Genomic DNA, 13,409 nt, shown 5'->3' with positions numbered 1-13,409 from the left:
TTTTATTTTCTTCCCTCCCTAAAGATGGCTGCCACTAGACACAGATGTGTGTGTATGGATGAAGTCATTCTATACATACTTCTATTTATTATTTTTTTTTGTATGCAGATAGCATCTTCTTGGGTTCTTTGTAGTTAATATGGGTATTTTTAGTAGTTAAAATGACTTACTTAACACTCAAAGTTGTTCTTATTGGTTTTTACTGTCTATGATGTTCCCATCACTATTGCTTGTAGAAAAGTGGCATAAAAAATATGACTGGAGAAGGAGGTATTGGAGGTAAGCTACTCATATATCAAGAACTAGAGATAACAGACGGATGGTATCTTTATTATACTGGGACCCTTATAATGTCAGGGAATTTTTAAGTCTCTCCACAACTTGGGTGCACCCCTGCCAAGAAATTATAAGTCAAAGGTCTAGAATGAGAAGACATCAAGGAGCATCTTATTACACCCCTTCGTTTTATAGAGAAGGAAACTTAAACTCAGAGAGGAGAAATGATTTGACCAATATCACACAAGTTGGAGCTGGCAGCAAGAGCTGGGATATGGACTCAGGTTTCATAACCCCAAGTTTAGTGGGGAAAATTGAGTGCTTCTTCCCTTATTTTATGCTATGAGAAGGCATGCGTGGATGGCTTTCCACACCAATGTAGGGAGTTTACAATATTTATGTTCTCAGTTATGTTAAAGTTTTAAAGTATGAGAATAAAAAAGTGGTTTTCTGCGTATTTGCATACCAGTGAGTTTTTTTCTAAAATATTAAATATGAAAGTATGTTTCTCAAATTCTTCATCCAACTTTCTAGGGAGTATGAGTTTTCTCTTGGTCAAAATTTTTCCTGACTTACCTTTTTTGCAGTGGTATTTCATCGATATGTTTAAAGCTTGTAGTGTTCCATTTCATAATTAGTTTGAGAAATGCAAGTCTTGGTGTCTTACACCTGCAACCTGAGGGCTGGTCTAATTCTGGGCCAGCTCTAAAAAGGGCAGGTACAAATTTGGATATCTGGCTTAAGGGTAGAGGTGGAATTTTTTTCAGGGCATAATGATCCCAAGGGTCAGCTGGCTAATTAGTGCAATGGATAGAGCACCTGGTCCACAGTGAGGAAGACCTGAGTTCAAATGCAGTCTAGACACTGAATAGCTGTGTCTAGACCCTGGGCAAGTTATTTAACTCTGTTGGCCTCAGTTTCCTTATCTGTAAAATGAGCCAGAGAAAGAAATGGCAAACTACTCCTGTTTCTTTGCCAAGAAAATCCCAACACAGAGAGTTAGACATGACTGAAATAACTGAAGAACAGTTGTTCCAAGAGGCTCACTCAAGGATTTGATTCAAGATTTCTGGAAAATATTGTATACGGTATGTAAACTAAAAGAATTACCAGTTTCATGGTACTTTATAACGAAAGATCTTTCCAAAGCAAAATGCTATTTGTTATTGCTACCATGTGAATCTTAGCCAACAATACTTCAGTTACTTTGGGATGAGATTGATAAAAGTACACTTCCCCTGGCTTAACTACCTGCAGGCTGCCTCACTAAGGATGTAATACAAAGATTACAAGGCACTATGGTGGTTAGCTTTAGAATGGATACTGGAAGATATGGAATAGTCTCTTGTTCAATAATTCTTACTCTAACGCTGCTTCTTCTTAGTAAAATCACCTTTATTTAACAAAGATCATTTGCTTTAATATCATTTTGAAGCTATTTAGAATAAAGTTGTTGCTTAAATGCAAGACAATAGTTTCTAACTTGAGGCAGCTAAAGTGGCACAGAGGAGATAGTGCCTGGCCAAGAGCCAGGAGACTTATCTTCCTGAGTTTAAATCCAGCCTCAGTTAATTACTAGTTGTGCAACCCTGGGCAAGTCACTTAAGCCTGTTTGCTCGATTTCCTCGTCTGTAAAATGATCTGGAGGAGGAAATGGCATCCCACTCCATTATTTTTGCCAAGGAAATGCTAAATGGGGTCATGAAGAGTTGGACACGATTGAAACAAATAAATATTTTTTTGTTTGAGGAGGAGGTTTGTTTGTTAGAGGAGGTCTTTTATGCATATGTCTTGATTTAAAGGACTACAAATTTGAGATCATTGGTTTAGAGCTTTAAAGAGACCACTGAGGTCATCTTTGTAGCTGAGAGCAGTCAAGTCACTGGCTTATGGTCACACCAGTAATTAGGGACACACCCAGAATTTGGAATCTGGTCTTCTTATTCCAAATCCAGCTCTTTGCCTTTGCTGTATCACACTGCCTCACCAGCTTTGGACATTTCTGTTTGAGATGTATTGATATCAGTATTTATTAGTATCAATTAGTTTATCTTCGGCCCTACTGGAAAATAAATATACCATCCTTCATTCATCTTTTGAAACAGATATATGGAGGGGGGGGAGTGTAAAATGACTTTCTAATTCTCATGAGTAGTTTCTCCATGGTTTCGCTCAAGAACACTGGCAAGATGTTTCGGAGTTTAAGAGTATAATTACTAACCTTGTGTAAACAGATAAAAGACACTGGTTTTCCATGTAATTCATTTTCCCCTTGTATTTAAGGTATACCCCTAAAACACTTGAACATCTTGTCAGGCCTTATTTGAAACATGAAAAGGAGAAAATTAACTTTATAGGAATTAGAGATGGAAGAAACAAGTGGACCTAACCGTTTATTTTACCGGAGAAGAAGTTTTAAGATCTTAGAAGCATAATGAAGTACATAACTTGGTTATACAGAAATAAATTGCAAAGTTAGTGTTTGAACACAGGGTAGATAATTCCAAATATAATGTTTCTCTTTTGTTTTTACCCACTGCCCCGACATCTTTTCCCCACTTCACAGATGAGACCAGTTTTTAGCCACAGTTAGGCTTCTTTCTTTTGGAGGGGCGTGGGAGGGAGTGACAAATCTGACTACACAAGTAGAGATTATGATTAAAATAGAAATGCAGATCAGGTTTGGTGGCACAGGTTTGTAATCTCAGCTATCTAGGAGACTGCAACCAGTTGTACCTCTTGGTCTTGGGAAGTTCGGAACTACAGTAGATTATGACTAATCTGGGGTCTACACTGAGTTCAGCAGAGGGTTGAACTGGCCTAGGTTAGAAACAGAGTAGGTCAAAACTCTCATGACTATCAAAAATCAGAATGGACATATTTAGTAGCCTTTACACTTCCAGCTGGATCAAGATGGGGTGGGGGTGGGGAGAGAGAGACAGAGGGGAGGGAGACAAAGTAGGGGGGAGGAAGGATGGGAGAGAAACAGAAAGGCACAGCTATGGTGTTCTACATAATCATCCACATTGCTTCAAAAACTTAAGGTTTCATAAAACCAACTAAATAGATAAAATATTGGAAATATTTTATAATACAGATAGTCCACCTTTGAAGGTTAACCTCATTCCAAAATGATTAAAGTAGTTTTTAGTATTACTTACTTGTTTGGTAATCATGTATGAACCTTTGCTTTGGAAAGAGAGTCAGTTATGAAAGCAGCATGAAACAGATTATGATCTCACCCTAAATTCTTTATAATATCTTCCAGACCCAAGTTGTCTATAAATCAGCCCAGGGCATATTTGAAATACCAGATGTTTCCTAGCCGCCTTTTTGTTCTTTAAAGGCACTCACAAGACGCCCCCCTCCCCCTTTTCCTGGGTCATATGAAATGTTGCCAGTCTATCTGCTTACTTGGAAGTTTTCTGTCTAAAGACATTATATTGCATTATTGTTTTGCCCTCTTAAGTATGACAATGTTTTTAAATGTAATATTAGGATTCTGGCAGTAGAGCTACGTGGTTTGGAATGACAATAGCGAGTATATTTTTTAAAAGCTCCTTCTTTGTGGGGGATTTGATTTCCCTCCAAATAAATTCATGATTCCTTTAAAACCTTTAAAAGGAACTGGCTTGTGTCTTAGATTTGTAAGCAGAGAAGCTTCTACTCCACATCTTCATTGTATCAGTAATTCTGCAGATTTTGACCTAGTGACAAGTCTCTTATCTAGCTTGATTCTTATCTGGGTGTCTCTGTAGGTTCTTCAGAGAGGACACACCAAATGGACTGGATATCTTCCTCTGCTTCTTTCAATATTTTGTGAAGTCTAGTGTAATACGTGGGCTACCCGTCTCTTACTACATGATCGTACCATTTTGGATTTTGGTCATTCATGTTCATAAATGTCTTTTATAGTATTTAATATCAATGCTAATTTATAGCCTCTTTATTTGTATCATGCATCTTTTAATGACCTACAGTTCAATCAGCAAGCATTTATTAAGCTCTTACAATGTGCCAGATACTGTGCTAGGTGTTGGGAGTGCAAAAAACGTAACTGAAAATAATGTGTCCTAAAGACATATACATTCTATAACAGATGCCAGTTTTGTTGTGTCCAACTCTTCATGATCCCACTTGGGATTTTCTTGTCAAATATACTGAAGTGTTTTGCATTTTTTTTCTCCAGCTCATTTTACAGATGAGGAAACTGAGGCAAACGGAATTAAATGCCTTGCCCAGGATCACACAGCTAGGAAGTATCTGAAGCTGGATTTGAACTCAGGGAGACAAGTGTTCTAGACTCAAGGTCCAGCACTCTATCCACTGCACCACCTAGCTGCCCCTAGGGGAAGTACATATGAGGCAATGTTGTGAGGGAACCAATCACAGTTGGGTTGGAAGACAAGGAACGACCTAACTAGGACCTGGTGGCATTTGAACTGAGTATAGTAAGAAGCTACAGATTTTAAAACATGGAGTGTGATCTTTCTCAGATGAAAGCTCATGATTTTATGCCATAAATTATTACCAGTAATATATTAGTGTTAGATGGTCTTTTATGGTAGCATGGAATAATTTGTCATCATTGAACATTCTTTTGGGTTTTGAAATGATGACTCATTCTTATATTTTCCTATTTTAATTCTGAGTCATTGAATGACTTCAATTTGAAGTCATTGCACCTCTAGCCAAGAACTGTACTCATTGGTGGCCTGTCCAACTGCATGCCATAGTGGGCAATCTGTGTTTTGTAGTTAACTTCTAATTTTTTGAAAGTTTTAGAAATTCCACTAAATCAATGATTATGTTTGATCCTGAAACAAATTAAATTTTTTTCTTATCTCGGATTAGATCTTACATGAGCAAAAAACTGCACAGTGTGAGAATGTGAACAGTATTTAGTGTTGTAAGGAAATAAAGGGAGGAAGCATGACATAGAAGACAGAATGCTGCTAGCCAGAAAGGCTTAGCTTCAAGACACATACAGTAGACCAGTCCCTTAGCCTCACCGTGTCCCCAGGCAAGCTTCTAAGACTATAAATTGTAGAGTGGTGGTGATTAGCATTGATCCTGGGTTTTCCTCTCTGGGAAGAACTTGTTGCAATGAAAAAATCACAGGTTCAATTTCCTTCAGCTCTACTCCCCACCCCCAAAAAGGGCAAATAAAACAAGGTAATCTAATATATGTATATATACATTCATATTTATAGGCATATGTGTGTATGTATATGTATATATATACATATACTTGCAGTTATATAATCATATATATACATTACCACTCAGGTTCATTACAATACAGACCCTCGCTCTAACTCCCAAAGAGCTTTAGCTCAGAACCTGAGATTCTTTGAAGGTTCCTATTTTTTCCTTTTATTCTATGCTTTTCTCTTCCCCATAATACCCAAGGAACCCATGAACCAGACTTTTCAACTGGTCCTTGGTTCCTGTTATTCAGTCTAAAAGACCCCAGCTGTCCAGGATGTTGAAATAAAAGGACCTTTGAAACATGAAATTTTAGGTAATGTGTGGACTCTGTCCCGGAAGCCTTTTCTCCACTCTGTTCTTTTTTGTGGTTAATCTCCACAGCTCCTAATGTTAAATTACCATTACACATATGACTCCTATATAACTGTCTCTCCAGAGCTCCAGTCCTGTACTTGCTAGACATTTCCATTTGGTTGCTGAATAGGCATCTCAAACTCAATATCTTTTTTAAAAAAGAAACTAACATAAACTCGCTCTTTGGTATGTTTTGTTGTCAAGCATAGCACCATTCTTTCAGTCACCCAAGTAAGTAACCTTGGAAATCATTCTCAACTCATTTTCCCTGACATCGCCTCCTTCACCATATGTAATCACTAGCCAATTCTTATTGAGTCCCTTACCACACTATGGCTTCTGCCCCCATGGACACTGCTGCAGTTCACGCTCTCGTCATTTGGCATATGAGCTGTTCCAGTACCCTCCTAATTGTACTCCCTGCTGCTGATTTCTCCTCTCTCCAAACTACCCTTCACACAGCTGTCATATTGATATTCCTAAAGCACAAACCCAATCATATCATGCCCCTGTTCGTTGAACTTCAGTGCTGCCGGGGGGAAAGAAAACCTTTTTTGAGGGGACATTTAAACCCTTCCACACTTTATCTTCAGCCTCTTTTCCCACACTTATTTTACATTAATCACTCTCATGCACTCTACATTTTAATCAAACTGGCCTACTTTCTTTTCTCTATACATGTTTCATTGCCCATCTCCATGCCTTTGTCTCTTCCTTTCTGCCATGTGTCTAGAATTCTCTCCTTTCTCTTGTCTATCTCATAAAATCCCTAGTTTCTTTTGATGCTCAGCTTAAATACCACCTTCTAAATGAAGCCTTTTTGGAATTTTGAGCTCTTCTCCCCCAAATTACTTTGTATTTACCTGTGTATAAGCAGTATTCTCACTAGAAGACTATCAGCTCCCTAAGGGCAGGGAATATTTCATTTTCATTTTCACATCCCAGTATCTAACACAGAGTATGCCCTTAAGAAATGTTTATTGAATTGAATTGACATCATATTACAGAAGCAAGATAATTTGACCTAGGAGGTCAGATTTTGGTCACAGATAGTAGCATGGAGGAAGGGTTAGGAAGCATGTGGAGAAAGTACTCTGGATGCTGAGGCATTTGAGAACATGGAATGGATAAAGAGAGAATGGATGAGGAGGAAATGAGCTGGAAAAATAGAGTTTGCTCAGGTTAACTGGACTATAGAATTGTGACTTAGGAAAGCTAGTGATCTCCAGATAGATTTTCTTATGTCCAAAGCAGTTTTTGGGGGTTTTTATTTCTATCAGGTACAATGCTGTGTACTTTATTCATTCATTAATGAGTAAAAAAAAAAAAAAACTTATCTAGCTTCAGTCTTTGATCTGATAGGTTAGGGGGAACTAACAGTATTGGCTTCCTAAGGGAGAGAAGACAGAGGTAAAAGTAATTTACAGTTTTTGCCCATACACTGATGCTATCACTTCCTGTCGCCATCAGTGTCACTGTGTCCTTGATATGATCCTTCGTTTGTACCACATCTCTTTGCCTATTAACTGGAAGTGCACTTGTAGGTAGGAGAAAAACAAACTCATGTGGAAAGGGCCCTGAAGGCAGGTCTGATTTCTCTTTCTTACTGAATTACTAACAGAGCAAGTATGAAAAAATGGGATGGGAAATTATATTTTCAGTGCCAAATAAAGTATTTCAGGTCAATATTTGTTTTCATTGTTTTCTCCCAAACCATGCTTTCTTTAAGGCAAGAGGCTTGTTTTCTTCATTATCATACCTCAACCATGTTTTCTCAGTGGAATTCCTTGTGCTCCAGGGCAGCGGTGGTCAAAATGGGACACAGAAGGTGGTCCTTAGGGTGTGTGGGAAGAAAATATTCTGTTTCTATTCTGTTTTATTCTGTTTATATTTATTCTAAAATATTTTCAATTCTTCTATTTATATTTTATTTTTATATAAAATAAGAAAAATTAAACTTTTCAAATATTTAATAAGGCAGGGGGCATAGTAAATGAGAGAGCTGGTTTCAGAGCCAGAAAGACCTGAGACAAGTTGTGGTTCTGACACATATTAGCAAATATTCCTGGAAGAATCACTTAACCTCGTAGTGTTTTAGGCAGTTCTCTAATACTATGCATTACACAGAAGATATTGACCTACAGTGTTAGAAGGAGTTTTATCAATTTAGAATTCCTCGTATCAATGAAATTACAAGTCTGATTCCTAGCTCTAACATTGAATATCTATATTGTTGGATAACCTGGTATTGGATAATAAACACTGACTGTGTCTCTAGGTCCCTGGGCTGGGTGGTCATATATCATGTAAACCCTCCCCACATCACCAATGGTTATGAAAACTGGGAGAAATTGAGTATCATGGCAGTTCCTTAGTAATTTGCAGTGAGATGGAGCATGCTCAGAAGCTGGGACAGGTTTGGGTTATTCAAGTAGTAAGCTTTGTGCTTGTCAGATGCCCTGCATACCTGGGCAGTGGGGTTAATATAAATTACTCCTGTTTCCTCAACCCCTTAAAAAGCAGGAGAGAAGACTATCTTGACTCATCCCTGCAGTTCTCCCTTTTTTTAATTAGAATTTTTTCCACTTAAGAAACATTTATTTTTTCCCTTCCAAGAAAAAGAAAAGCAAAGCTCTTATAGGAAAGCTATAGCAACGTCATACATAGTCAACTAAATCAAATTCTCATGCTCTAAAAATGACACATTCTGCACCCCGACTCTATCCCTTAGCTGGCACGAGGTGGTAGCGTTCTTTAACATTTATCTGGAATCATTGGTACTCACTGAATTGATTATAGTTCTTAAGTTTTTCAAAGTTGTTATTTTTTGCAGTTCTCTAGTTACTGTTTAAAATGTCCTGATTTTCCTCCCTTTACTCTGCATCAGTTCATATTAGCCTGCCCAGGTTTCTGTGAAATCATCTCCTTTGTCATTTATTACAGCACAATGGTACCTATGCATATGTCATAATTTGTTGAGCTATATCCCAGTTGGTGTCTCCCCTCATTTTTCATTCTGAATACCTCAATTCCCTAGGACAGCAGTTGGGGAAGAAGGAGATGGGTCTATTCTGTTTATATGAGGGAGGCACAGTAAGTCCTTTAATTCTGAAATACAGAGCCAATGTTGATTTGTTTCAGGAAAGTGCTAAGGGATATATCATTTGGGGGAAGAAATAGGAATAAGGAAAGTTCATGATGTGTCATCTTTGCTTTACCTAATTCTGCTCTCAAGATAGTCCCTAAGGGCTCATCTTCCCCTTTCCTTCCTCCATTTACTCTCCTCCTTTCGGTCCACTCTAACTAACTCTACCTGCTTAAAAAGATGAGCTCTGTTTTCATGACAGAGAGTAAATCCTGGCAAAATTCTTCTGTTTTCTGCTGCCATTGAGAACTAAAGGGGCTAAACTGTTTAGGAGGCAGGAAATTGACATGCAGTAGTAATTAACATGGGTAGACTGAAAGGCAGGAAGTTCAGACTTCATCCTCTAGCAATCTTGGGTGTGTTGTGAGACTTTGCCCTGGGTCTCTCTTCTCTCCCTCTGGACTACTTTCTCATCAGCTCCCATAGATTCAGTTTTTATGTTGTAGCAGAACTTTGGCCTTCATCTCCCACAACAAGTCTGGTTACCATCTCTTTTTTTTCTTTCAGGGGTCGTCTATGGGTAGCCCTGAAGGGTTGGAAGTGGGGGAGAAGGAGGGGTGTCTTTTCTGTAATGCTTTCAGCTTGATTCCCCCATTCCAGGGTGTTTTTCTCAGTTTGCCGCCATTAATTAACACTCTAATTCCTTTTAGTATCAACTTTTACAAGGAGATATTTACTTCACAGATAGGGCAAAAACAGAAGTACAGACACTACTAGATGAAACTTGGGGTGGGGCTGGAGAGAGTAGTCTCAGACTAGGTTTTACATAGAATTTTAGCGTCATAGAATTTAGTTTCTACATATCATTAATCCTACCAAGTCACCTTCCAAGTACAGCTAAGCTGCTAGATGAGTCTATGTCTTAACTAATGGTGGGCTTTTGCTCTTTTGAGCCCATTTGGTAGGATGTTTCACAGTTACTGCCCTTTCAAAGAAGGGTAGACACTGATTATCCCTTGGTGTTCACAGGCTTTTGTTTCCTAACATATGAATATAGGCAAAAGTTGTTCATGATAGAGAAGGAGGTAAACAAAGATATTTCCATTAGATATGACAGCAGAATAGGGCCTGCCTTTGGATAGCTTACATTTTACTGAGGGGGAAGTCACACATACAAAAATAAGTAAATATAAAAAATGTTTCAAACAAATTGGGATAGGGGATTGGAGAAGGAAGACTAACACCAGAGGAAAAACCTGAAGATTTCTTGAAGGAAAAGACATTTCTAATAAGTGATACTTTTTTTTTTGAGTTGAGTTAGTAATGGAGAGTAAAACAATACATTTTTCACCTATCAATTATCCTGTTCTCTTTAAGACTGGTGATTTGTGGAATTACAGTGTGTCAAATGTGCAGCGAGGTACAGAGTGGATAGACTGCTGGACATGGAATTTGACCTCAGTCATTTACGAGTAGAGTGACCCTAGGCAAGTCACTTAACCCTGTTTGCATTAGTTCTTCATTTATAAAATGAGCTAGAGTAGAAAATGGCAAACCACTCCAGTATCTTTGTCAAAAATACTGGCAAATGAGGTCACAAAGATTGGACACAACTAAAAAACGACTGAACACCGCCACATAGTTTGTAAATCCTTCCCATTTCATCTGTGACAGCCATTACAACCAAGTATTAGAACTGAACCTATCACAAAGTAACAAAGATTTTTAAAAAATGAAGCATTATTCACCCATATTGTTCTAACTAAAATGTTATTTGTGCCACTAATAAAGTGAAATTTATTTTAAAATATCTTTCATCTTTTTAGATTTAGTTTCGTTTGTAATATATAAATTGGTATAATATATATGTATTTATATAAGTAATGACAATATGTCTGCATTTCAGGAGTCATGCTCAAAAACGTTTTACTAATAGAGGCGTGGGATCAAATAGTTTGGAGGTGACTGCTGAGGGCATCGTCCTTTTGTAGTATTTTCCTTTTACTTCTACTGACCTGTTAGCCACAGCTCAGTTGAAATTGTGTCTTCCATTTTTTTTAACACTATACATCACTAAATTCATTTTAATTGGTCTGGAAAGAATCCTGCTAATTGAGAAAGGGCCAAAATAGAAAACAAGGGGCAGTTAAAAACAAATTTTACTTACCTGACATGCCTGATATTCTTCTATGTAGAGTGTCTTTACATAAAAATCTAATTATAAGAAAATTTGGCCTCACTTACCTTGACTATTCTATCACTTTTTTCTTTCTTTGTATAAACTTTATTTTTAATATGTGTATTTATTTGAGCAACTAAGTCATTTTGACTATTATAAATAAAAGCTGTCCTTGGAGATATTGTCCTTGGAGACATTTGAGGTTATGCTTGCACACAGTTTAAAGGGAACATTGGCTGGAACATAAAGTCAAATGCAAGATACCAATAAAATAATAAAAAAGACAGGAAGTTGGAACCCAAGGGGAAGAGTACCCTAATATTTATCTTTAGTTGTTGGAGAGTCATTGTGGCATAGTAGACAGCCAGGAAGATGCGAACAAACTGGCCGGTTATTCCTGGGCAAGTCACCTAGCCTCTGCGTTTACTGGCACTTCTCTCAGACTAAGCAAGATGGTGAAGTCTTGTCTGGTTGGTAGAGGGAGTTTGCTTTTCTGGGAATTACTTAGACCCATGAAATCACAGGTTCAGTTCCTGTTTCTATCCTTTGGTCCTTTGTCTTGAGGCAAGGGTGAACTCAGGCTTCTGTTTAGGGAAAAATGAGATGGTTTTACATTTTGATTCATGTTTGATAGCTGCTGAGGTTGGTCAGATATTTTGACTGCAAGAGTGAAGTTTCTCATTACTCTTGCTTTACTTTTAGGAGGGTAAAAAGGTGATGAAAAAGTCTTTTAGGATATTTACCATTCTGCGAAGATGACTTAAAATAAATTTATAATGAAGTCATATACACAGTAGGTATTAATACCTATTCTTAAGAAATCAGTGATACTGTCCTCTTCCAAGAGGAAGGGTTCTCTTAACAACGGGTGAATGACCAAGCCAAATCCAGAAGGAGAAAGGGAAAGGGAGGTGTTAGATGGGTTATTCGGTTTCACCCATGTCACAATTGGATTTAGGTGCCTGGTATAAGCCCCAGGCAATCAGATTTGAGGGTCAGACTGAAATGGCTTTTCCTTGCAAAAGGCCCTTCATAATTCAAGGTCAGAGGATTTCCTTCTAGATGCCATCTAGGCAAAGTGATTTAGTCAAGCCTTATTAAAGTATTCCCCTTACCCTCTCTCAGGGACAGAGCTGAACCCGAGATAAGAAGATATTATTAAAGCCAATGGGAACAAAAACCTAAATAATCTAAAATAATAATAGCTAACATTTATGTGGTATTTACTATGTGCCAGGCACTGTACTAAGCACTTTAGAATTATTTTCTCATTTGATCCTCCCAACAACCCTGGGAGGCAGGTTACAGATAAGAAAACTGAAGCTAACAGAGGTTAAGTGACTCGCCCAGGGTCACAGAGTTAAGTGTCTGAGGCTCGATTTGAATTCAGGTCTTCTACTCCAATAGCATTTTCACTTTTTTTTAAGAAAAGGGAGAAGAAAAATGAAGAATAGAGAGCACTTATGTACTGACTATTCATACCATAATGGAACCTGTAATGCAGTATATTAAAGACAATTCTGCTTTACACAAATTCACCTTATATGCAAGGTAAAGAATTCTGAAAGAAATTTATATTCCAAAAAACACCAATATTGTGCTTTCTCCTTTTGATCCTGCCCCTCCAGTCCTGGCTCTGAGGCATCCTACTCCCCTCAACCCCGCCCCCAGCCCCAAACAGACAAACAAACAAAAAAACACAAAACCAGCCATCTAGATGAAAGCAGAACATACAGGTGGAGAGCTCCCCCTCCCCCCATGTAGCTGGATCAGGGGCTTGGCTTGAGACCTCCAGTGCCAGGAGAGGAGACCTTTGCCCCACTCTGTCTGCCTGGGACTTGATGCTTCTGATTCTCCGTCCCTGGCCCTAACATGTCCTAGCCCCCTCCCTCCACCAGGATGTGGTCCCCTGTCTGTGTCCTCCCTTCTCCATGGCCTGGACAAATTCACCTTACGTAAGGTCTGTCCAAGCCTCACTTACATAAAGCAAGAACTGTCTGGATCCTTCTACCCATATTCTTGCCAATTAGAAAGTCCAAATAATCAGATTTTTTCCCCTTGCACTCTGTATAATGATCATGGAAGATCCTCACTGTTAAATGCCAGAGTCCCTAAGAGATAGCCTTTGGAATCATTAAAAACAAAAAGATTAATTTATGATCAGGCTAGTTTTATTGTCAAATGTATAGTCTAATAACAAAACCCTTCTGCAGATGTTAAAACAGAAGTATATATACATACATATATATATATACACACACGTGTGTGTATGCATATATAGCTGTATACAAGTACACATATATA

General features: G+C 38.1%; 1 protein-coding gene across 8 annotated transcripts in view; it reads left to right on the top strand.

The window, feature by feature from the left end:
• Nucleotides 1-13,409, top strand: part of TES (testin LIM domain protein) — a 101,508-nt gene that overhangs the window by 49,807 nt on the left and 38,292 nt on the right. For 2 of the 8 annotated variants that reach the window (XM_072652974.1, XM_072652977.1), the window contains exon 3: nucleotides 12,533-12,656. The exons of 4 other annotated variants lie outside the window; for them this stretch is intronic. Coding sequence is in view for 1 of the 4 variants with exons in the window: in XM_072652971.1 (XP_072509072.1) it covers nucleotides 8,902-8,934 (33 nt within the window). In the remaining 3 variants the exon portion in view is untranslated. Of the gene's footprint in view, nucleotides 1-8,827; nucleotides 8,935-12,532; nucleotides 12,657-13,409 lie in introns of those variants that run through there. 2 more of the 8 variants (XM_072652975.1, XM_072652971.1) reach the window with 2 other exon arrangements.

Source organism: Notamacropus eugenii, chromosome 3 (assembly GCF_028372415.1).
Source record: "Notamacropus eugenii isolate mMacEug1 chromosome 3, mMacEug1.pri_v2, whole genome shotgun sequence".
NCBI lineage: Eukaryota > Metazoa > Chordata > Mammalia > Diprotodontia > Macropodidae > Notamacropus > Notamacropus eugenii.
Note: the sequence above shows the minus strand (reverse complement) of the source record. Positions and strands in the feature narration are given on the sequence as shown.